General features: G+C 38.8%; 1 protein-coding gene across 1 annotated transcript in view; it reads left to right on the top strand.

The window, feature by feature from the left end:
• LOC149015768 (glycosyltransferase BC10-like) overlaps window positions 1–18987 on the top strand; it is a 46246-nt gene extending 27259 nt beyond the window's left edge. The window contains exons 7-11 of the mRNA XM_089155475.1: window positions 15064–15144; window positions 17365–17418; window positions 17513–17635; window positions 17730–17768; window positions 17879–18987. Of these exons, the coding sequence (XP_089011601.1) occupies window positions 15064–15144; window positions 17365–17418; window positions 17513–17635; window positions 17730–17768; window positions 17879–18007 (426 nt within the window). The 3' untranslated portion in view covers window positions 18008–18987. The remainder of the gene's footprint in view (window positions 1–15063; window positions 15145–17364; window positions 17419–17512; window positions 17636–17729; window positions 17769–17878) is intronic.
• Window positions 18988–26176: the final 7189 nt, after the last annotated feature.

Below are 26176 nucleotides of genomic sequence, written 5' to 3' on the forward strand. Positions count from 1 at the left end.
CATCACAACTGCCCGTATTAATGCATGCCCTAGTGTATACCTCATAAAAACATGCAACAATTCGTACAGTTCAATAGAATATTTGGAGTGCATAATTAAACCTAAACTAGCATCCAAATTCTCCTCACCTTGTTTGTAGACTTGATCCAATCCAGTTGACGTTCCAAATGTAGGATAGTGAATCCTATCTTCGGCCAACTTCCTTATTTACGACGTGTACAAGTTAGTGGCATGTAGGGTGAGTCAAGTTTCCGAAACTATTCTTAATTTTCTATTTTAGGTACACCCGGTTGATACTGGAAATAGGCCGGTTGTTACAACATCGACCAACTGTTATTAACTGCCTGGTTTGCTGACAGAAAACCCAATCTGGATTTTGTAGCTTTTCTTCCCCATTTCCAGTGAGTTTTCCAATGGAGGTTCTCTACTATATCATTATATTTCTGAGGTAGTTCCCCTCTAAATGGATTCCTAAACCATCTGTTGACCTAGGGTTTCAATTCACATAAATTTTGGGTTGAAAGTCATTCAATACCCAATTCCTGCTGTAATGCCAGTCTAATTACATCAATAGATCGCTCTTAGTGTAGTAAATATGCAGCACTTGTTAGATTTAAAAGCTCCCTTGGTTCACCTACTTTCTAGCATCAGTGGTCCAATTGATGGGTCCATTGTTGCCCAAACTTAACACAAGGAATACGTAGGGGTAGAGGGGGTGAGATCTACCTTTTCCCACTGTTTTCTTGGCAATCCAGCAGCATTCAACCACCCAATCTGGCCAGCAATCTTCTAAGCGATGGTCTCCTCTCCTCTCCTCTCTATCAAGCTCTATTGTGGTCTACACAAAATAAAATGCCTTTCTTTTGTGTTGGCGTTTTATTAGGAGTACTGGGGTCTTTCCCAGTTTTAACCATGCATTAATTACCATCGATCGGGTTGGTAAGGTGTTCGATAGTTTATCAACCTCCTTATCAACTAGCTGGTCTTGCTGTTGCCTTTTTGGCTTCTGTTGGTCCTAGTATTGGTCTTCCTCTGTTGTAGTTTCATGGTTCAGTTCCCTCCTTTTCCTGAGCCTTAGGTCCAAGGGTCTCTCATTGAAGCTTGTTTGGGTTCCTTGTTTACATTATTTAACCCTTTTATATTCTATTATAATGCTAAGTCCTAACATAGTGGGTTGGCCTAGGATGGGCTTTCACCTTAAGGTCCATGCCTTAGGATCTCTAATTCTACCATGCCCCAGGTCTTCAATATCCTTTGGGTTAGTCAAGTGGGGAATATCATATCTATCAGTACTCTTAAGGTTAGTTTTGTTTACCCATGCACCTTTATTTGGGGGTTGGATGTGGCTTTACTATTTCAACTGCTTCCTCAGAGACAACATTGTGCAATTGCTGTGCTAGCAATCACCATAGTGCATGATTGATTATTCTGAAATTGCGCCACTAGAGGACTTCCTTGTCCCACTCAAATTCAAGACGAGTGGTTAAGTAATAGAATCTAGTCACGTGCTCAACTGACAAAGTTTCATGTCTCAACTGTACAACCTTGAGGTGCAAATGTTAACTGTAATCAGTTGGTTGGAGTCATCGGTCCTTTCTAGTTAGTATATCAGCCCATCTAGTAACTTGACCAAGGCCGCAAGTACGGTTTTATTGTTGGTATTTGATCCACCAAACATGAGTTGTCCCGTTTCAGATTACCTTCTACAAATATTAACTACCTAGGATCTAGAAGATTATACTATTTGAGGAATCTCCAAGTTATGGACCCAATTAAAATATTCTTCTGGGTTGTGGTCTCCATAAAAATCAGTGACTCCCAATTTTTCTGCTTTGTCTATTCTTGCATCATGTTAACCTTACAGTGTGGTGGTGGCCGGTTGGAGTTAGAAGATTCCTTAAAGTACATGAGGCTCTTTTCTTTATTAAACAATCAATTAGGGCTTGCATGTATTCCATCATGGTCCGAAGGGAACTGATAGCTGTAGTGAGAGTGTGGAATTTGCCATATGTTTCAGCCTTATAGGAGTTTTAATGTAAGACTGTAAACACAAGGGTAACTGTCCCGATGCGTTGTTCAAGCTCCAATTATAATGTCTAGAACTTTTTTTCTTCAAATATGAAAGAACATAAAAGAATAAGAAGAGCGGATATTGAAGGAGGATAGATAGAAGCAAGGGGGTAGGGTCTGGGCTTTCTCAGCCCTGGGTCCTTCATCCACATCTATCTTAGCTGTTGAACATAGATTTTACTCCATTATGCCACAAATCAATTTCTCCAAAAAGTCTCCATTTCTATTGCTATGTAAGGGCCTATTTATAGCTTGACTAAAGCTGTACAATGAATAGAAACTTACTAGACTGAGAATAGAAACTACTATCCTAGTAACTAGTGACAATAGAATCTTATGGAAATAGAAACTAATTAAAATTAGAAAGCACTAGGCTTTATGATGTAACCCAGGTTCTAGGGTTTGGAGAGTTAATATTAAACCCTAAAAGTTGGGTTGACTCATGATCCTTTTCTTATGAGCCAGCTAAGCAACAGATAATTTCTGTGAAATTTTCTTGGTTATGGGAACCCTCAAGGGAAGGAAATTGAGTAGGATAGGATATAGGTTGAATTGGGAAGTTTCGGGTTTTAGCAAAATGGGATAGGGTTGGGAAAACTAAGGTTTTAACAACCCAATGATACCCAAGGAGGGATGAGATTGGGGAAACTAAGGTTTCAACTAGATAGATTCATGTAACCAGCCCCAGCCGCAACCCCCCCCAAAAAAAAAAAAAAAAAAAAAAAAAGAAAAGAAAAGAAAAGGAAAAAAAGATGGACCCTAGAACCAAGCCCAATTGGCATTCCAAGGGCTGACTGAATTCTATCCAAGAGGACCAAGAGTACTTTGGTAATTTTAGCCCCACTTCTGGAGCAGCCCTAGTAGGGCTAGATGCAAACCATTGTCAGGAGTCAGTATCTACTTTTATTTTTGAGTTTGGTTTTATTTTGATAAAGTTATTAAAGAATCCTTGTCCATGTGGGAGTCCTAGTTGGAATAAATTTTAAAGAAGATTCCTTTTAGATAATTAGTTATTTATTTTTGCAAGTTATTTTAGAAGATTCCTTTTGATTGGTTGATTAGTGTTGAGTTGTAAAGGGTTTCTTGATCCAAAGTGGATCTCCTAGTTAGAGTCTTAGTTAATTTTCCTTCAATGTAAGGCTATAAAGACCACCAACCCCCCCCCCCCCCCTGGGGGTGATGTAAAAGCAGATTTGATGAAATAAAAAACTGAACTGAAGGAAGACTTGGGAGTCGTGGGTTCCTTGGAGGAAGCCCACGACCTTGGTTTCTATTGCCCAACAGTTTTCTGCAACTTCTGCAAATTCCAGCTTTCATCTTCTTCTCCAAGCTTACAGCAGACACGGTCAAATTCCAGCTACTATCAAGAGATCCTTTAACCCCAACCAAGTAAGTACAACCCCAGCCCCTTCCCTACCCCCCATTACCTTCCCTAACCTTGCGCAAGTCATTCCCTCCCCTCCCAAAATGTTGCAGCAGCCTAGAGAATCAATAAACCCCATCGCAGCCCCCTTTCTGGGATTTGCAGAATTTCTGCAATTCATCTTCCTCGTAGAACCAGTGCGGAATTTCAAGCAAGAAAGAAAAGAAAGAAAAAGGGCAGAAGAAAGAAAATTCAAGAAAGCAAGAAAGAAGAAAGATTCAGGAATCTATCAAGAACCAACCAAGAACCTCAAATTAATTCCAAATCCCTCCCAGACCAACTGCAGACTTCCCTACCCCTCTTTACCATGGTGCAAATTTTGGTCGAAACCTACGTCCTAGGCAAATACTGGAATTTTGGTCAAAACCTGATACATGTTTTGAAGTTTTTGGCCATATATGACCTCCATTTCATTTGATTTCTTACCTCTTAGCTATTTAAAGCATAATAAACACAATGGAGCTAGTATTTTGTCCAAAAAAAAAATCACTGAAAGTTATCATTCAAGTATACTAACAAATGACTGGTTCTGACAAAGTATAAACTGTATTGCATATAGGCATAGAATTATCTACATGCATGAATTGTTTGATAGAATGATTACATAGACAACAGGTCAACAAAATACAATGACCAACTAGATCAAGTAATGGTGTCTCACATATATTAAAGTTCAAAGCCATATATCATGTATACATCTAATTTAGAAAATAATTTTTAAAATAAAAAATTGAAAAAATGGTAGCAATAATGAAAAGTAAATTTAACTACACAAAATCATAAATCATAGTCTTGGACTAAACATATTAATTTCAAAGCAATACAAGGTCATTTAAGGCATGAGCAAAACAAAAAAAAAAAAGAAAAGAAGAAGGAAGATTTGGAATTGTTGTGTATAGCTCATGCTTCACATTTTGTTGCTGACAGGGTTTCCTTCATAACTTTTGTGGCTTAAGAGGTCTTTGAAGGCAAAATAGGAGCAAAAGAGGTGTTTGAAGGCCAAGGAATTGTGGAAATGGGATAGAAATAAATAAAAACCAAGGAAAAACAAGTTGGAGTGTTGAAACCTGTGAAATTTCGGTCGGAACCTATGAAATGATCGAAATCTGCAAAATTTCCATCGAAATTTGGTAACAATACGAAATATTTGGAATTTTGTTTCGATTTGAGATTTTGTAGTCATTTTGGTCGAAATTTCACATGTTTTGACTGAAATTTATTCCATGCTCTTTGCTTAACTGCAAGCTTACTATCCTTCCCTTCGTTTCCCCCACCTTCTACGGCTTCTACCTACCCCCATTCCATTCTCAAATCTGAAATTTATTCTGAAATTAGCCCATTTTGGGTGACTGAAACCTTAAGTTCCCCAATCCCATCCCATCTTGTGTTTGGCTAAAACCCTAATTTTTTCCAATCCTTTGCATAACCAACCAATATACGATTTTCTCAATTTAACACAGCTCATCTAGGTTTTTTGTTAACCTAAACTTTCCCCACATCTTCCCCAAAACCGTAACATTCCCAATTCCATCCCATAACTTATTTTCTCAATTCCATTCCTCTGTGGGTTACCAAAATTTTAAATAGACTTCCAACTAGTTTGTTTAATGTATGAGGATCTTGAAGACTGGCCCAAAACCTGGGTTACATCATTTGGCATTAGAGCTAGAGGAACCAGTGCCAGCCAGAGAGATGAATCTATACCATAGTAGCCAAAACCATAGATGAATTAGCAGACATACCCAGTATTGAAGGTTAGTTTGAGTATGGTCCTTCCATTAACATCCTTTCCAAGATTCTTGTGACTGAGATTGATGAGGAAGATTAGAGATGCAGTAGCTTGTTTCACACTCGATTGAGATCAGGTAAATCCACAGCTAGAGCTATTGTTGATAGTGGGTGTAGTTCTAGTGTAGTATCTGAAGTCCGTGTCTAGGAAGCCAAACTCCCAGTGGAGGAACACCCCATCCCATATTGAGTGGGACTTCTCAATCATGAAATTATTGAGGTAAAGTTCAGATGCCTTGTACCCACTAGTCTACATTCTTATTACAAAAAGTTTGGTGTGATGTGGTTCCATGAAAGTGATTGATTTAGTTCTGTGTAGACCCTTGTTATTTGACATGATGTAATTATTTTTGGGAGGGACAATATTTTTGTAAGCTTGACTATAAAGGGAAGAAAATTGTACTCCTCCCCTTGAACCTCTAAGAGGAGATCAAAAAAAGAAAGGTCCATAGTTTAATAGGAGGAAGCCACACACAGCCGCAACCCTTGGATGTCTTCGCCGAAGATCTTGAAAGTCCCAAGGAGGAGTGAAGTGAGATGTCAGCACTAGTTTCTGACTCAAGGACTACTCAACCTGAAGCATAATCACCACCACAAGTCTGGGAACTTCTCAAGGAGTTTTCAGACATAGTTCTAGAAGGTGAACCCTCTCCACCTATCCAGAAGCCCCTTCCAGAGTTGTTGCCAGATGAGATTGATATGGACAACAAAGCTATATAGAGAAGGACTAAGAGTTGAATCAAGCACTTGTGAAAAAGACCATAGCAGTTGAAGAAGGTGCTGCTACAGATTACAGGGACAAGATCATGGCAATAACACCAGCTGGAGATTTGCTAGGAGTATCCTCATTACCATAAGTTCACATTGTCCTGGAAGACAAGGAATTGCTAGCCCAAATTTTCGAAAACACACTAGGAGGGTTGTTTGCTCTACTCCATGCAACACTTATCATTCCCTTGACCTTGAAGAATTTCTTGACTGAGTCAAGTTAGACAAGATCAATGCAATCTAAACTAACACCATGGAGACAAAGTAGGTAATTGAGAGCATTCTCTAGAAGATTTTGAAGCTCAAGGTACTGTTCCTAAAGATATAAAGTGTGGGGATGATACTATTGATTTTGAGTATGAGTATGTTATACCCTCACAGTTCTATGAAGAGAAGCTTCCCTAATGTAACTATGTAAGCATCCTCCCCCTGGACGAGACCCTAAAATGGGCCCAAAAGCCCAACCAAAGTGGCACACCTAGTTGGATTGCCGTACTCTAGTAGGGGATAATGGTCTTTTTCCCACTTATTTTGTTTCATTAATTTTGTTTTATTTTTTTAAGTCCAAATCTGATTTTACTATTTTGTTTGAGATAGTTAATTAAGTCCTAGTTATAGTTGGAATGCCATTAGGAATCTAGTTTAAAAGTTAAGATTGTCACACCCCACCCGATAGCATCGAACCCACCCGACTACCCTGGATGTGATCCATAGTCACAAGATCAGGTTACATATCACAGTCATAAATGCCACACACAATATCATAATCAAGAGCAAAAGAATGAGTGTCAAATATATATTAATGGTAAAGGAAAGGAAATAATCAACTGTCAATGAGCTAGAGAGGAAACATAAGTATTATTGTGCCAAAACCATTTAAAATTAAATTTGTTCCTATTAATAAGTCAAATTGTAGTCTGCTACCCTAAGCTCTGTCTCAATATCCCAAAAGCGAACAAAGGTATACCCTATGCCTATTGTGTAACACCATAGGCACACTCCATGCAAACACATGAACCGTCATGCGCCTTGTAGTTATCAACCACAGGCGTCTCGTATACTTCCGTTGGGGCATGGTACTCCTAGGTAAATGTACCATTGAAACTTGCAGACAATTCTAAAGAAAATGTTTCCAACAGGAATGAGTTCCACTGAACTCAGTGAGGCAAAACAAATCCACATAGACGAGGTAATATGATGCAGATTGCAACGATGACCTAGGTATGTAGCTAGGATGCTAACCATGCCAGTCTCTATATAGGCAACACACATTAAGTAGTATAGTGGCCTCCTCTGGGAAAGTCTCACGCAGACCTCTCACGGCCTCCAACCGACTTTTGGGCGTCATGATCGAGGTATAGGGAACAAGTCCACATCACAACCATGGTAAAGGGCATAGGGCCACACTCTCTCGCCACAACCATTGGTATGAGTATTGGCATATATCAGGGATTTTCCTAGCCCAATGTAGATTCGTTTACGTATCAAACAACATATGGTGTGAATACCTTCCCTTTTGCCTAGTGCCCTTTTCGTCCAGTATCCTTTTCCACCTAAGAATATCAATCCTTATGGGTTCCCTACCGACTATTGGATGAACACCTCATAACCCTATGGTCATCCACATATGATAAGGCTGATGCCTTTTGTGTACCCTCACAGAATGGCTGCTGACTGTTAGATGCTCACAAGCCTAACCCTTAGCATATGCAACCCTACCATGAATGATACATTAGTAGGCCTATGTCTCCTCACAAGATGGCTATCGACTGTTGGAAGTCCACCAGCCTCCTACTGCTATCACGAATCACTTGGCTTCAATACCCATGCTGATTGGGTAGTAGCAGGCAAATGGGATTCCTAACCTTGCATCTAGACATCCATAAATGCACAAACTAAGCACTACATGCTATACTAGAGGCCCCAACGACCCAAGCCACATCTTTTGGTCTATGATGATATGTATGTAGTGCCCATGAGCTTCCTAACCCAAACATATATTCCATCACATCATAACAATAAAGTAATCAAAGAACAACAATAAGTTTCAACCCCATAATGCACCCCACATGTTAGATGCCCTAAACGACATACTCAAGCATAACAATACATCATGAGGATATGAAATATAACATGGGAATAACGTAATAGATCACCCAAGGATGAGTGTACTGTTTACCTCACCTGAACAATGTTCGGAGCTCTTTAAAGATCTTAAAATCACCCAACCAAGAACTCTAGCAACTCACAGTAAGCCCTATCAACATGTTAATGCCTTTAGATTTAGGGTTTAGAGTCAAACTAACCAATTCGGACACTCAAAACCAAGACAACAAAGGGGGTGGTCAATCAGACTAACCAATAGGTGGTCGACTGCCGGGTGTGCTTGGATAGAACTCAGATCTAAAATTCACACCTTTGATCCCTGATGCTTAGAGGGGTTCTTGGTAGATTTTAGACATGGATTTCGTCTTTTAGTCACTATCTTAGGCACCTTAAGGTCAAACGGAAACAATACTAAGGATCTATTGATTTGAAGGTAATAATTCTATCTTAGGAGAATTTTGCCATAGGGAAAGATGCGAATCTTATCCCTTATGCTAGATTTGGTTAGGATTGATGGAATACTAAGGTTTCCCAGCTAGATCTACATCCTATAAAAGGTTCCTCCCATCCATCTCTCCTAAAGAATGAAAATAAATAGTATGAAACAAGGGAGTTTGATGCTTTACCTTCAAGATCGCGAATATGATGAAGATTCGTGATTTTTTCCGCAAGAATCACCTCTCCTTGCTCCCACACATACCCTCTGACTTGCTCTAGTCTTACGGCCGCCTATGAGGAAAGTATTCACAAAATCAGGGTTTAAAGGCCTTAAATAGAGGTGTCAGATGCAAAAGTCCCGAAATTGCCCATACAGTTCGACCAACCGCCTTGGGGGCGGCAGGTTGTCAATCAACCACCTTGACCAACTGTCAGTAGTTGAATTGTTTATCGTTTGGCTTGACCCACATGCATGCACAAGCTTGGGGGTCAATCTAAGGGCTTTTACCTGAAGTTAGGCACCTCCCAACTCTGTCATCCGTGAGCTGGAAATCCACCTGCCTAAACCATCTAGGTTTGTGCCAACAAAGCGGTAGGACACAATCTTCACCATCCAAATCCATGGGTTCTGATGCTTAATCGAACGGTCTCTATTTGGACGACCCACAACTTCTTCCTACTGGATCCTTGGGTTCTCGGGTTAGGATCTTAGGGGTTATCACAAAGATTCCTTTGGATAATTAGTTTTTTTTTTTATTTTTTTTTATTTTTTTTATGCAAGTCAATTTCTCTTATTTATGGTTGTTTCCAATTGTATGGTTAGTAAAGCAGTAAAGCGACCAAAGCGGTTGGGGCTCTAGTTTGGCGACTAGGCGATTAAGCGGCGCTTAGGTGGCAATAAAGTGACAAAAGTGGTTTAGTAAATATTTTTAATATAACTACAGTTAACCACTTTTTAATACAAATACTTTTTATGATAAACTAAAGTACTAAACAAACATTCAACAATCACATTCATAAAAATAAAAAAAAAAATAAAAAAAAAATTCAAGAATCACAATTATGATAACAATATTATTCATATATAGTTTAGTGAAATTATTTCACAAATTATTTTTAACATGACTTTTTTGTTAAATATACCTGAATAATATTCGAATTGGAATCAGAATTGATGTATCCATTTTCCCCTTTTTTTAACCAAATAGTGCCGACATGATAAATTAATAGATCTCATTATTCCGATTTCCAAGTCGTCGTTTATTTAATGATTCATTGATTATTAATGTTGAATATGGCTCATGTTTCACATTCTGTTGCCAACAGGCACTTTGAGCCTTGAAGTTCATTTGCAAATTGGGCTTTGATTCTAAAATGGTTCACATATTTAAATTTATATACGGCATTGTAGAATAAATTATGATTAAAAAAAAAGAAAAAATAATATGCACAAATTACAAAATGTAAAAAAAAACGGTTGCTTTAGCATCTAGGTGGCATTATGGCGAAAAAGGCGGTAAAGCGGTAGTGCCTAAGCAAAAAAGCTGCAAGAAATAAACTCGTTAGTTAAGCGGTCACAATTTAAGCGGTTCGAAAACTGTTTCGCCGCCTAGGCGGACGCTTTGATAACCATGTTGTAAGGGGGATCCAAGTCTATAAAGGATTCCCTAGTGGATCTGAATTCTATTTCCTAGTTAGAGTCTTAAGTCTTTCCCTCCAATTGTAAGACTATATGTAGCCCGCCCATCTCATTGTAAAGACAAGCTGAATTGAATACAAATATGAATTCAAGGGAATTGAGTCGTGGTCTTCTTGGGAGAGGGCCATGTTGGGTTTTGAGAGCATCTTCTTCAAAGTTTCAGCAAGTTCTTCCAATCTCCAGCGTCAGTTCGACTACCAGCACCATCTCCAAGTAAGTACAGCAGCCCAGCCACCTTCTCCCTTATGCTTCCTCACGTGATAGCTTCTCCCATCCTTCCCCTTTCTTGTGCCCCCTCCCTTCTGAACCCTGCAGGAGCCCCAGCAGCCCCCTCCCACATCTGGGATCACTCTAAAACCCCTCATCCACCCTTGTGAGTTGTGGTAACCCTAGGACCCACCCCAATTGTCCCCCTTACCCTGCGACACCCCCCCCCCCCTCTTCTCCCATTCGACCCACTCTTTTCCCCCTTCTTTTCTTGCAGCAGATGTGGAATTACAAAACAGAAAGAAAAAGAAAGAAAAGAAGAAAAGAGAGAGAAAAAAAACAAGAGAAGAGAAAAGAAAAGAAAAGAAAAGAAATCGAAGGAGTGCCCAAGAACAAATCAAGAAATTCCAGAACCCATTCAAGGAACAACCAAGAACCTTCTAACAGTCCATCCCTTTTTCATGATCCATAAACTTTCCCATATCTAATCGCATCCCTTTCTTGTAGCTCTAGGGTGATTTTGGGTATATCTCAAAGCCAGCCCATAAGAATTTGTTGAAACCCTATATATTCCAAAACCAACCCACATGAAATTTACCCATCCCCAACTTGTTCCTAAGATCCCCCATAAATCCTGAAGTCATTACCCTCTCAATCCCTGAATACATTTAGATTCTTGTTAATCCCAAAACCCTAATTTTCCCAATCTTAACAATCCACTAGGTTTGCTGGTTCACAAGAAGAAAGGATTCTGGGCCAACCCTAATTCTAGGGTAACAATTACAAAACCCTAACCCTAGAATCATGGTTACATCACTCCCAAAATTGAACTCATTCCTAGAGCTTTTACATTGCCAGAGTTCTGCCTAGGGATGGTTCATACTGTTGCACACAACTTGTTAATCCAACACACTGTAGGATTCAGGGTTGAATTTTTTTCTGCCGACTTTGAGCCAGAGCCTATCAAATTTGACATGCCCCCAGGATTCTTTGAAAGATAAGCTCCTAGACTTGAGTTTTTTTAATTTCTATTGCTCCTACTTTCCCAGAGTTTTGATTGGAATTGGTGTTATTAGCAACACGCATGCTACTGCCTCCCCCCCCCCCCCCCCCACTGCAATATGCAAGGACGAGTTCACACGAAAGATCTCCAGTGGATTGATCCTAAGTTGCATGATAAGCACATTCATTAAGAGATGACAGTTTTCAACAATGGGAGAGCTGATGTAACCAGGCACAAGCCCACCTCCTTCGAAACCTCCCCCCTAAAAGGAACGAAAAAAGAAAACCCCTCGAAGACGGGCACTAGAACCCAGCCCAATTGGCGCACCAAGGGTTGACCGAATTCTGTCCAGGAGTGTTTTGGTCATTTTACCCCATCTTTTGAAGCCCTATTGGGCTAGTCTGATATGGACCACTGCTAGGAGTCCATATCTACTTTTATTTTTGAGTTTGGTTTTGGTTTTGGTTTGGTCAAGTTATTAGAGAGTCCTTGTCTATGTTGGGGTCCTAATTGAAATCAATTTTAAAGAAGATCCCTTTCAGTCTGGTCTTGGAATGGTTTGGAGGCTTTCGTTGATCAATCTTGATGGATCTTTGAAGGTTTCTTGAATTCTTGCATCCTTCCAGTAAGACACCCCTCCCCAAAACCAGTCACCATCCCTTCCATTCACAGACTTCCCCACCCCACCCCCACAACCTGGTTTTTGCCATTATTGCCCCTATCCCTAGCGAGAAACATTCCCTCCCCCTCTCCGTACCCTGTGATATCATTTATTCACTTATTCCCCTTCCCCAAGCCCTCAACCTTACCCCCTGACCCTCCCTATTCAATGTTATCAATTCCCAGCAGTTTCCTCTCTTTTCTTTCTTCTCTTCTTCCTTTAGGTTGCAGCAGTCATGGAATTTCCAGAATTCATACAATTCCAGAATTGCAGCCACACTGTAACCCTTAGATTGCCCTGACCCCTAGACCTATTCCCACCGCCTTTAGGACTTAGATTCCCCTCCCTATACCCTACCTTAGACCCTAAGTTTCAGCCCCTTCCTTGACCTCTAAAGCCTAGAAAATTCTGCACTTCATCTTCTTCATTAGAAACCTTAACCCTAAAAAATTCAAAACCCTAGATCTCTCTCATTCTTCATCCAAACCTGGAATCCTTTAAGGTTTAGCTTTCCTAACACCCAGTCAACATTTCAACCTTAAACCTTACTTAATCCAAACCCTAGAAACCCTAAATTCTCCAAACCGTAACTCAAATAACCAATTCTGAAATTAATAAAACAGCAAGGTTTCAGATTTTATTCTTCAGACACTAGATTCCTAAACCTGGCCGAACCTAACCCTAACCTATTCTAAACCCTAGAACCACTTAACCAGCCAGTTGCTTGCTGTCATAGGGTATTCTAATCCCTAATTGACTGCTTATTTTATTGAAGAGTATCTTGGAGGTTGTACCCTAGATCCAGGGCATTACCTCAAGCAACCAAACCCTAGGTCCTGGTTCACATCAGGAATGGGTTGCAATTGGGTAGGAGGGTGGGATGAGGTGATTTAGGGTTTGGGGGATGAGGACAGGATGCCACAAGCAAGAGGGAGAAGAGGAGGGGTTGCACAGGGAGTAGAAGAGGGAATTAGGACAGGGTAGGGGGTTTGGAATGGACTTACTTGATGAGGGAAGGGGAGTCACTTGAAGAATTGCTGAATTCCTTTTAGTTCAATGGCTGGTGCAGGCTTTGAAATGGGGAGTGAATTCTGGAAATTGCAGAAAATAATCAACACAGCAACCATGGGCCTCCTCTGTGGAGCCCATGACTTCCAACTCTTCCTTCATTTCTATTCTTTATTCAGTAATCTTAATCTGTGTGTTACATAGGAGGGCTATATTTTTGTAGCCTTTTACAAGGATGGAAATCATAATAGGCTCGACAAACTAAATAAGACTAATTAGACTAGGACTCAACAAGGAATTCTATTTGGATTGGGAATTCCTTGTTACACTAAGACTCGACTCAAACAACTAGAGGAGGAATTCTAATTGATTACTTTCAAACAAAATAAATTTGCAAAATAAGGCTTCTTACTCCAAGAAGTAATCTAACTTGAAAATAGAATTCCAACTAGCACTCCTAATTGGAAAAGGATTCTATCCTAACCTGCTAACAGAGGACTCTTAGGACGAGACGAAAATAGATGTGGACTCCTCTTCAGATACTGACTCAACTGGTCAAATTGGGTTCGAGTAGGGGACCCAAAATGACCAAAATACTCCTGCTCAGTTTCGGTTTCCTCCTTGGGCCATAGGGTGCTGGGCCGCAACCCTAGACCTGTTTCGGCTAGGATAGGCTTTTCTTGCAGGCCCTCCTGGTTGCATTACCTAGTTCAAATTTGAAAGTTATGTTGGCCATAGTGGCTATAAGTATGGATGTAATTGTTTACTTGAGCCCATGATTTGATTATTAGAGTTTTTTTGTGAGTATTGCGTTGTCTTTTGAGAGATATTCCGCTTCCCCATTCCTCCTGTCTAATTCTTAAAGCTCCGCTAGCCTGCCATGAAGGCTCTTCGTAGTTGCTTGGATTTCCTGCAATTTCAGTTACCTTCAACCTGCCCTAACTGCCAAATTCTCCATATCCACATTTTACCTCTGAAAACCATTGAAATTCATCCCACAGCCTTCTCATATCACACCTCATATCAACCCCTGGACTCGATTTTCTGGACTGTCCCATCAAAACACCAAATTTCCTACTTCATCCTTAAGTTTCAAATTCAAGTATGTTCTTCTTTGATGTGAACTTGGAAAATCAAAGTCCTATTTGGATCTGAACTTTTGAAACATAACCATTAATGTTCTTTACTCTGTACTACCGATATAGCTTGGCTTGGATCTTTCCTTCTCTGCTGCTTATCTCTTGTCTCATAACCTTGTGTTCTTTTTATCATTGGAATAATCTATAGTCAACCTGTACAAAGCATTATAAGTGGAGACGAAAGAAGAATTATGATGTAGAAATAGATGATATCAAATTACTGTGATCCAAGTGGTCACCTGATTCATATAAAGTATTTCATGGCAAAGTAGCCATTTGCATCCTGGACTATTCCTTATAAGGTTGATGACCTCTTCTGGAACAAGCCCAAGACAAGTTATTTGGCGCAATATCAATTTTTTTTTGGCGTAATAATTCAAAAAGCGGTAATTAATTAAAAGAGCAGCAATCACATAAACCAAAAACAATGAGGAATTGCAAATTTGTTGTTGCTGAGAAGATATAATCATTCATTTTCTGTATCTAATCATCAGCATCTTCCTGACCATATTGCAGATTTTTTGGGTTTTTATTTTATGTTCCTCATTTTTATCTTTGTCAGGTCAGTTAACTGAGAAGTGGATATCTTTGATGAATTCCATGGAAATTTATGTGCAGTATTTATAATTTACACTGTTTACCCTCTAATTTACACTGTTTATCTTTCAAATGACCCTGGGGGGCGGGGGCGGGGGGGGGGAGGCACATACTTATGTTTTCTTTCAGTAGGTTTCTAATTCATATTTCTTGCAGTGGTTTGCGATGAAGCGGCAGCATGCTGTGATAATTATGGCAGATTCTCTGTACTATACAAAATTCAAACTTTATTGCCAGGTTGCTATCTACTGAAACATGTGCTTTTTTCCCCTTTATTTTTTGGACAATTGTCTTTATATTGAACAGAAGAGATAAATATATAGTAATAAATCCCTCCATGAGGAAAGTGCCCAAATAAACTAAACCCAATTCGGTTACTTGACTCCAAAAAGCAATGAATACAAAAGCAAAAGAGCTACACGAAAATGGTGTTCTATTGTTTCTTCTATTTTGTTTGATGCAGATCAAAGCACGAGGACTAAAATAGCTAAAATAAAATTTGGGATAGGTAACTGTTCATGCCAACAGTACCTTGAGTTATTTTTCATGTGATACTGTGGATGGTATTATTCACATGAACAACACTGTGGGCCCGTATGGGCAGTTGGCATGGAAGCCTAGATGTTACCAGTATCATATCCCCAATAAATAATTTGCTTGTTTCTATAAACATGAATCTAGCTTTTATTCTGTTAGTCATTCCTTGCTTACCTTCGATTTTGTTACTTCGCAAAGTTCAGTTACTTGTAACTCAAGTTTCAGCTCATCTACCATCTTTTTATGTTTGTGTCTTCTATTTGGTCATCCTTCGAGTCTACATAATCATGGTATAAGGATCGCTTAGGTCTCATGAAATATCTCGCTTTTCCAGTCTAGTGAGATGAGATGTTAGGCGATGCAAAAAAATAAAATTTCTCAAACCAACTACTAGCATGAAAAGTCCCAAACTCAATCTCACCGAAATAGAAGAAAATTTTGCCCAAGTTCTTCAATGCTTTCTACCAGCTCAAATTGGCCAAGATCTTGACGTAACTCAAACCAAACCTAGCATAAGAAGTCCAAACTCAATTTCACTGAAATAGATGAAATTTTTTCCCAAGTTCTTCAGAGCTTGATACCAGTTAAAATCAAACGAGATCTCGACCTAATTGAAAACAAGCCCTAGCATAAGTGCCATACTCAATCTCACAGAAATAGAATAGAGTTTTGCTCAAGTTCTTCAAAGCTTACTACCAGTTCAGATCTTCCATTGCTATTGGATCTTTCACTGGTTTCTTGGTCGGAGCAGCTGCTGAAGGTGATCACTAGCATTTCAACGCCACATTCACAAGGTTCCGTCCATTTTCAAGCTAGTATACATGAGGTAACCAACTTGTGGTTTTGGGATTTGCAAAATTAATAGGTTGTCCTGGAAACACATCTCTAGAAACAGGGGGAAGGCTGTGGACATTTGACCCTTCCTGATCCTTGTTAGTTGGTGTATGTGACTCCATTTAGTTGCACAAGGCTTAGGTTGTTGTTTTATGGTTACTAATTCTTACCCTTGTTGCTTTCTACAGTTCCAACCATTGGACCAACCCCAATTTCTGAGTGTAAAACTAGCTCATCTACCTTATTCTGCTAGGTTTCCTGCCACATCCTGTCTGTTGTGAAGTTATATAATTCCTTTATATTCTTTCTTGTTTTCCCTAGTCTCCATGTCACTGTGATTCTTTCCTGTATCTACTGTTCATTAATTTGTCTACAGGTTGTGTACTTCATCCAATCAATAACTCTATCCTTGTCAATGAATTCCTCAAATCCCCTCATTTCCCAACTTCCCTCAACTCTGCGCTCCTTCCCCAAATCGTCGTTTATTTCTGATCTTTACGACATTTTGTAATTTTTAATTACAGATGTGGAAAAGAAAAAAGTATATGGGATCGCCTCAATCACTATTTTTGATAATACCTATTGCTTTACTTCTTTTTTAAAGGATATAATTTCTTTAAGAGCTACTGAAGGGAGAAAAAATTTGTTGGTACTGTTGTTGGAAGGTTGAAGCCATAGTGCTTACTCTAAAATAATATTGATAAGCATTAATCTTCTGGTTTTGCCATTTGTGGGTAAAAGCAAAGGATAAAATGAGTCCAATGCTCCCAATTGCTGCAGTGCCCTCCCACATGGCATACCGGGTGTGCAGTTCGTAAAACCCATGGTTGATGGGCCATCAAGGATTTTTTTTTTTTAACCTAAAGTTAAATAAAAGCTTTCTATTTGATATATAGTACTTAAAGCATTAAACTAACATATCTGAGGACATTCTCAGTAGTCTTCTCAAATCAATCATGAATGTTTAGCATTCTGCATAATACATGCCATAAGTTGTATCAGTGCTGTCTGTTGATGGAACGTATTGATTTTGATTCAAGTTCCATGAACAACATTTGCTAATGCCAATGTATATGATTCTCACAGCCAGCTGTGGAGCATTGCGTTGCTGATGAACATTACTTGCCAACCCTTTTCCATGTGAGCACAGTATACTATTTCATTATTTTTTTTCAGCTGAGAAAAATGTTCTCTTATTTATTCTCATTGTAACTCAATTTCTTTGAATTTGCAGATGATTGACCCTGGTGGCATTTCAAATTGGTCAGTTACACATGTTGATTGGTCTGAGAAAAAGTGGCATCCTAAATCATATAGGTCTCAGGATGTTACCTATGAGCTAATGAAGAATATCACAGTATGATTTTGCTTAGACTTATTTATTTCAATTGCTGCATGCCGTTAGTTTTTCACCCTACTTATTTAGTTCATTTTATGTGATTGTTATCCAGTCTGTTGATGAGAGCGTTCATGTTACAAGTGATCAAAAGGTATAGAATAGGGTTTCAAGTCTAGAAAATGCTCTCTAAATACTAGATGTATATCCATGTACAGTCAGTAAATCTAAGAAATGTTTTGTGGTTCTCATCTCTTCATGCAGAAGGAAGTGCAGATAAGGCCTTGCTTTTGGAATGGTATGAAAAGACCATGTTATTTATTTGCAAGGAAGTTCTCCCCAGAAGCTCTGGATAACTTGTTACATATATTCTCAAACTATACATCAATATGAGTTTCTCTTTTTATTGTTATTCTTTGGTTGAAACCACATTTTGAGTTTCAACCCCATTGCCCTTTAATCTCCATAATATATTGAAATGTTGTAAAATGCCACGCTAGATTTGGCTTGAATCCCTCATGGGGTTTCTTCTTATGTAAGGGTGACTCGCAGAGAGCGAGGGTTTTTCCTTCATCTGGTTCTTCAGTATGATGCCAAGTTGTTCCATAGTGCTGCTGCTTCTAGTGGGAGTCTTTTGCTGTTTGTATTACCATTACTGCATCCTTTCAGTTTTCAATTTTACCATATTTCCCAGCTATGTTTTTATCCACTTCGACGCAATTTTGGGGTTCTCTTCCAATATATTTTAATGTTGATTCTTGTAGAAGCTTTTCTTTTGAAATTGCGAGTATGCGTGTCCCAGCTTCTCCCTGGAAATCTATTCAGAAATGGACCATCTACTTTCTTGTAGATGTATGACATGTGTCCCAACATCACAAATGGTTGAAATCTATTTATAAAGTCATATCAAAGGGTTGTGATTAAATTAAAAAAAAATGATGTGACTTGTAAATAGATATCAACCTTTTGATGCGATGTTGGACATATGTCACCCATCTACAAAGGAAATGGATAGGATGTTAATCCCCCTTCCCCGGGTTTTCTCCCAACCCCTCGAAATAACCTGGAATAGAAGAAGAAAAAACCTTCCTGAGATTTGACAAATATGAGTTTGGATCACTTGGTTTATCTCAAAACATTTTTCTGGCTTTGAGAATCCCATTCCCACTGCTTCTTCCAATTCTTGTTGTAAGCCTCTTGTTTTAACCTCGTTCCAATATCCTATTATACTGAAATGCATAAACCTCCAAACAGATTTTTATTAAATAAAATAAAAGTTGCCCAATTTGTACTTGTATTTCTAGGTTCAAAGCAAACAAGGATTCGGATTTTTATTTGCGGCAGGCTTTAGAAAAAAAATGGGGGTATGAATGTAAATACAATTTTTTTTTTTTTTTTTTACCTTCAAAAGTTTTATATTTTAAAACTTTACAAAGTTAAACCCCTGAGCACCTCTCTCGGTTTGCAATGATGACTCTACGAATTTCCCTTTCCCCTAATTCATTGTTGTGAAAGAGTTTTGAAGAATCGTTCAATTAAATCTTTATTCCATCATTTTAGCATCATTTATAATGGAAGCCCAAGGAGAGAAAGCAGAAACGAACCAGATCTCCCCTGAAAATTCGAATTTGGTTTTGATGAGAGCTGCAACTACCGGAAAGCTCATCGTTGCTCAGTCTACGTTTGGCTGTGTGTCCGTGCGTGTAGGTGGTTTTTGCTCTTGGTATGAAGAGGGATTGACAGTTAAATGTTTTCCCTTTCTTCCATTTATTTTGGTGGAACTGTAATTCCATAAAATTTTTAGATATTAAATTGCTTTCATGGAAAATTGAGGTTTGAGTTGCAGTGTTATTTCTATGCATTAATTAAGCCCACAAAGTCATTTTCTTGAATGTCATACATTCAGTATCCATTTGCAAGGAAACCCTCTTGGATATGAACGATTGTCTGAAATCTGAACTCAAAGAAGATTTAGGGTTCCGTTGGGTTCTAATCTGCTACAAAACCAAAACTATTTTCAGTGTGGATTTAACAAAACATTTTTACCACCTTTTAATTACTCACAAAGCAATATCTGGGCACCCCAAGATGCTGTTGGCATTAACAGAAGCATCTCTTGGAATACCCGTGGTGGTGTTGTCGCTTCTGAATTTGGGAGAAATGCTTGATTATCCAAACTTTTTTTAAGGTAAGATTTCTCACGAACCACTAAAGCCAAAGACTCCAAAATCACAACCCATGCTAACAAGAATTTCACAATCTTCAATGCTAGATTACTTTCTCTAAAATAAAGGGCAAATCTTGGTAGAGTTGTCATCGTAGACCGCGAGAGGTGTGCTCAGGGGTTTAACTTTGTAAAATTTTAAACTATAAAACCTTTGAAGGTAAAAAAAAATAAAATTGTATTTACATTCATACCCCCATTTTTCATTCCAGCTGTTGGATCTTTTTTTTTAAGAGCCTGGTGAAATCTCAACCGCAGGAATACGAGTGGTTTTTTTTTTTCTGAAAAATTTTCAATGGTATACCCCTAAGTTAATCCCATAAGATTAATGTCATCCTCTGAGTTATCCAAATTATCAATCAAACCCCTTATGGGGGAAAAAATATTAGTGAAACTGAAATCAAGTGTTTATGTAAGGAAGTTGATCTTAAAGATAAGAATGCCCTTGAATGAAAAAACTTGGGTTGGCCCCACCCCCCCCTTTTTTTTTTTTTTTTTTTTTTTTTTTTTTTTTTTTTTTTTTTTTTTATTTTTTTTTTTTTTTTTTTTGAAAACTTTTTTTTTTTTTATTTATTTATTTTTTTTTTATTTCGTTCGTGTTTTCCTCTCTTTCTCTACCTTTTTTTCCTTGGAATGTACAGGTAATAAACAAAAATTAACTGAGACTAATGGTGTTAGTAATATGGGGTTTTGTTGGGGGTAATTGTATTACAAATTCTTCAAACACTCAAAAAGGAAATTGCAATACAATTGAGAGATGAAGATCTTTAGCCAATCCGGAAAACTTGAAGTTGCAACCGAACGAACCACCGATCAATAAGGTTGAGTCACACCTTGAATGCTATCTTTAAGGTAATTGATGCACCCTACTACCAAGGGTTTTTCGCACCACCACCTCCAAGATAAAGCGACCTCCAACTAGAAGATGAGGTAGTTCTTCTAGTCCCTTCAAGGAGCCAAAAGCTAGAGCACAACACTTAGACAAATTCAAAGAAAGAAATTAACTTTGTAATACAAATAATGTGAGAGTGAGGAGTGTTTCAATTGCACACCACATGCAAGGAAATGTTGGGTTTATATAGGCCCAAACCTCACCTTACACCTTAGGATTCTTAAGGCAATGAATTGGAGAATCAATAGCTTGTCCCTCTTCCACTAATGAGAATAAACCACCTTGACCTAACCTCCCCACTACTTGGAGAAGTAACTCTCATATTCACTTCTTTGGAATGAATTGGATTTAATCCATTCAAATACCTTAACCCCACTCATTGTAATGGCCATGAATGGTCATGAAGTTGAAATGAGAAATGAAGGTCAAGAGTTAGAATTTGAGTAAATTCCATCATTCAAGTAAGTCCACCATCACCCTGATCAAAACCTTTAAGACCCATGACCAATGTCATGAAGAGCCTCATTAACCAAGGTCATGAAGGGCCTCCTTTACTCATGATGCCTCATTACCACCCTTACCTCATGGGTCCCACACACTAATAATTTTGAAACTTAATATAGATTTTTAATAAAAAACCTAACAATCCCCCACAAGTTTCAAAATTGCAAAAAAGGACAGGTGTTGTGACTGTATTAAACACTAAAGGACACATCGTTGTAGGTGTCTTTCGGACTTGAACCTACACTAGGTCTAATGAGACACGCTACAAAATACGGGTAGAGTCAAACTTCTTGAACCTTTCCTCATTAGTGTAGTTGACCGTCCCATCATCCATGTCCTAAAGGTCGACTTTTGGAGCTACCTTTTATATTAAAAATTGGACTTTTGAACCGGCCATGTCCCTTATCCTGGATTCATGCATGTTTAGAGAACTCGCCTATAGGTTCTCATTGGCGGCGGCCAAACCACCTATATCCACTTAGGTTAGTCTCTGCACACATCCACTTAGGTTAGTCTTTGGTGTGCATCACAACAACACACCCCCACATTCCTTGGGATTAGACTAATTAAGAGCTTTGCTCAACCTTACCCTTGTGGTAGTACTATTACCTTCATCTACACCCTAGAATGGAATAATTATAAATAGTAGTATTGAACCGGTCCTCCCATGACTTGTTTGTACCCCTTGAACCTAATTCAGGTATTTAGCCTCTTCACATAGGTAGGGTATCCATCATGTGACCCGATGATTAGGCATTAACCCCATTCCTGTAGATGCAATACACAAGTTTTTGACAGACATAGCCTTTGTGAACATGTCAGCTTGATTCATTTCTGATTTCACATAATCGATAGCTATCATTTCTTCATCTATGTACTGTCACACAAGATTGTGTCTAAGGCGTATATGCCTCCTTTTACCATTGAACACCTTATTCTTTTTGAAAGATAACAATATGTCAACATGGCTTCCCCCCACATATCAAGTGGTACATTAGAACTCAACAACATGGAGTTCATCATCTCTTTAAGAGATCTATTTTTCCTTTCAGCTAGCCCATTTGATTCCGGTTGGTAAGGAGTGGTCGTTTCATGGATAATTCCATTTTCTTCACAAAACTTATCAAGATTAAAATACTCAGTCCCTCTATCGGTTCTAAGTCTTTTAATCTTCTTGCCAAATTGATTTTCAACTTCCGTTTTGTAAGATATAAATGCCTTTCCGGCTTCATCCTTTGATTTGAGCAAATATATCATGGTATATCTAGAATAATCATCTATGAAGGTGATAACATAATTGTTTCCTCCCCTTGACTCATATGACTTATAGTCACTATGGATCAATTTCAAGAGATCACTCTTTTTATCCATAGTCTTGTGAGGCATTTTGGTTAACTTAGCCTCCACACAAGTTTTACACTTTTCCTTGGGAGATTCCATCTTATTGGTGATCATCACTAACTTGTATATTTTAGTAATATATTTCACACTACTATGGCCTAACCTACCATGCCACAAATCAAAATAATTAAACAAAACAATAAAGTAAACATAATAAGAGCTAGACTTTTCAATTACAACATTTGAAATACTAAGAACAAACAAACCCTCACTAAGGTATCCCTTTTCTACAAATACATTTTCATCATTTGAACCTATGGAATAGGAAGAAAACATCTTTTCAGTTTTTTCCCTTCTTAAACCAACAATCTTTCTTGAAATGGCCAACCTTTCCACAAACAAAACAAGCCAATTTCTTCTTCTTAGAAGACTCATCATAGTCTTGATGACTTTTCCTCTTCTTGTTTTGTTTGTTGGTTTCCACCAAGTTCACTTTTAGGTTCTTTCCCCAAGGTCTTTTTCACCAGTCTTTAAACCGGTTCCTTTCTTCAATCTTGATCCTTACAACCAACTAGTCTAAGGTCAATCCTGTCTTCTTATGTTTCATAGACATCTTGAAAGCATTCCATGAAGGTGGAAGTTTCTCAATCAAGGCACCGGTTACAAACTCTTCAGGTAGGACCATTTTCTCTTTAACTAGCTTCCCAACCACAATTTGAAATAAATCAATTTGGGTTGATATGGTGTCACTATCTTTCATAGAAAAATTTATAAAGTTAGCCACCAAATATTTCTTTGAACCAGCATCTTCCTACTTCTTAACCAAAACATCCCAAATCGAATAAGCATATTCTAATGAATTATACACATGGTATAAGTCATTAGATAATGCATTCAAAATTCGATTCTTGCATTGATAGTCCGCTTGAATCCAAGCCACCCTTTTGCCCTCCTTAATAGGATCAATATTTTTTTCTGGCATGGGTTCAGTCAAGGCAAATGCCACCCCAATTTGGGCTAAGGCAAACAACAACATTTGCCTCCACTGTTTGAAGTTTTGACCTCCAAACTGTTCGACTTTGTCAAACTCAAAGACAATCCTCATCTTACCCAAATTTGGGATAAGATCTGTCACTGTTGGAATTACATTAGTGGGAATTGAATCATGGGTAGCAAGGAATGGATATTTTATACCATCTATGGCAACGAATGTGTCGTCACCTTGTTTGTTGACGTTGCCTTCAACGATATTGTTTGAAGGATCTCCTCCAGTGTTAACTCCATCAACAACCTCAATGTTGTTATTCCCGTCTTTGTTGAAATTGCCATCTCCAAGACTTGCCATTAGATCTTTCAGAAATCAATTACCTTAAACTTGTTGGGGTAATTGTATTACAAATTCTTTAAACACTCAAAAATGAAATTGCAATACAATTGAGAGATGAAGATCTTTAGCCAATCTAGAGAGCTTGAAGTTGCAACCGAACGAACCACCGATCAATGAGGTTGAGTCACACCTTGAATGCTATCTTTAAGGTAATTGATGCACCCTACTACCAAGGGTTTTTCGCACCACCACCTCCAAGATAAAGCGACCTCCAACTAGAAGATGAGGTAGTTCTTCTAGTCCCTTCAAGGAGCCAAAAGCTAGAGCACAACACTTAGACAAATTCAAAGAAAGAAATTAACTTTGTAATACAAATAATGTGAGAGTGAGGAGTGTCTCAATTGCACACCACATGCAAGGAAAGGTTGGGTTTATATAGGCCCAAACCTCACCTTACACCTTAGGATTCTTAAGGCAATGAATTGGAGAATCAATAGCTTGTCCCTCTTCCACTAATGAGAATAAACCACCTTGACCTAACCTCCCCACTACTTGGAGAAGTAACTCTCACATTCTCTTCTTTGGAATGAATTGGATTTAATCCATTCAAATACCTTAACCCCACTCATGGTAATGGCCATGAATGGTCATGAAGTTGAAATGAGAAATGAAGGTCAAGAGTTAGAATTTGAGTAAATTCCATCATTCAAGTAAGCCCACCTTATCACCATGATCAAAACCTTTAAGACCCATGACCAATGTCATGAAGGGCCTCCTTTACTCATGATGCCTCATTACCACCCTTACCTCATGGGTCCCACACACTAACAAAATAATTAAATAAAAGAAATGCAAAAAACGAATTTTGAAACTTAATATAGTTTTTTAATAAAAAACCTAACTGGTTTGATTGAAAAATAGGTACTTTGAGGGTGGCATCAATTTTCGGAGATAAATCGGGGTGGAGCTGAAAAATTTCCTCCTTTTTTTCGAAGAAAAGCAAATTTATTCAGAGTAAATTGGGAAGGATGCTGTGCATAGCTCTAATAACCTCGAAGAAGAAAACGACCAAACACTTGGGCTTGAAGTTGAGAGGGGCATCATGGCTAGGTAATTCACTAGGCTAGGGTTGCCTAGGAATATATATCACCATAAAACTCCAAAAACTTTTCCCTGATAATTCTAATATCCTTGACGATAGGTGCTAGTTGTAATGGAGGTGCAACTCCTCCCTTGATCATCTTCACCAGCTCTTGTGTCCGTTCTCTACTTCCATGTTATCACAACCTTCAGCAATAACCTCCAACAGCCCAACCCGTATAGCCAATGCTTCTCCCTCTATAAGCCAAAGCAAAGAGAAGTCGACTTTGCCAAAAGAGGATTACCTATGGCATCTCTAATGACAACAACAGAACACCATCTCCGCTCCCCCTCTCCCTCTCCCTTTTTTCTGCTTCTCCAGCCAGGCTGCGTCCATACGTAATTTTTCAAATGGGTGAATTGGTGGCCTCCAAGTTGCTACTGCATTTCTTTCATGCAGTTGCTCCTTGTGCCACACTTGAAGTTGACAAGCTGTAAAACGCAAAGAGAGAGACAAGGCTTGGATTGGGGTGTTGCTTTAAGGGGTTGTGTGAGTTGGTGGTACTCTAGGGTGGTGTTGCTGCAAGTGGTTGAGGCTGTGCAGCAAGGGTTGAGGTGAGTCAAGGATTAGCGGTTTAGGGGGGGTTGGGTTTGCTGCAAGGGGGTTGAGGCGGAGGTGGGGCTTGGTGTTGTCCGGTGGGGTGAGGGTTGGGGTAGTGCAATAGGGGAAGGGGGCTTGGTGCTAGGTTGTATGGTGGTCGTGGGCAACAGGGCAGGGGGTCAGGGCCTTGGGGTGGGACACTGCAAGAGAAGTAGAGAGGAAGAGATACCTAATGACCAAGGAGATTAACGAAGGTTTTGCTGCAAGAATAGCTACAACCATTGAAATCAAGCAAAAAACCCTTGAATTCAGGTAAACCCTTTTTGTCTTTTTCTTTCCATCAATTGTATAAGTCTAATGGATTCTAGCCCTAGCATTCATTGACTCAATCCTAGAACTAGGATGGAACCCAAGGAATTGTCAGTGAGGACATTGGATATGAACCCCCATCATTGAAGGAAGGAAAATGAAGCCGGCCACCTTGCTGTCTTCTTCTTCCAATATCAATATCTATGGACTTCAATGGGTTCTAACCTTAGAATTCACCAATTCAAGCTTAGAATAAGGGTGGCACCAAAAGGGTCTTGAATGTG

The sequence above is a fragment of the Hakea prostrata genome, chromosome 5 (assembly GCF_041222555.1).
Source record: "Hakea prostrata isolate BN-2017 chromosome 5, UWA_Hpros_2, whole genome shotgun sequence".
Lineage (NCBI taxonomy): Eukaryota > Viridiplantae > Streptophyta > Magnoliopsida > Proteales > Proteaceae > Hakea > Hakea prostrata.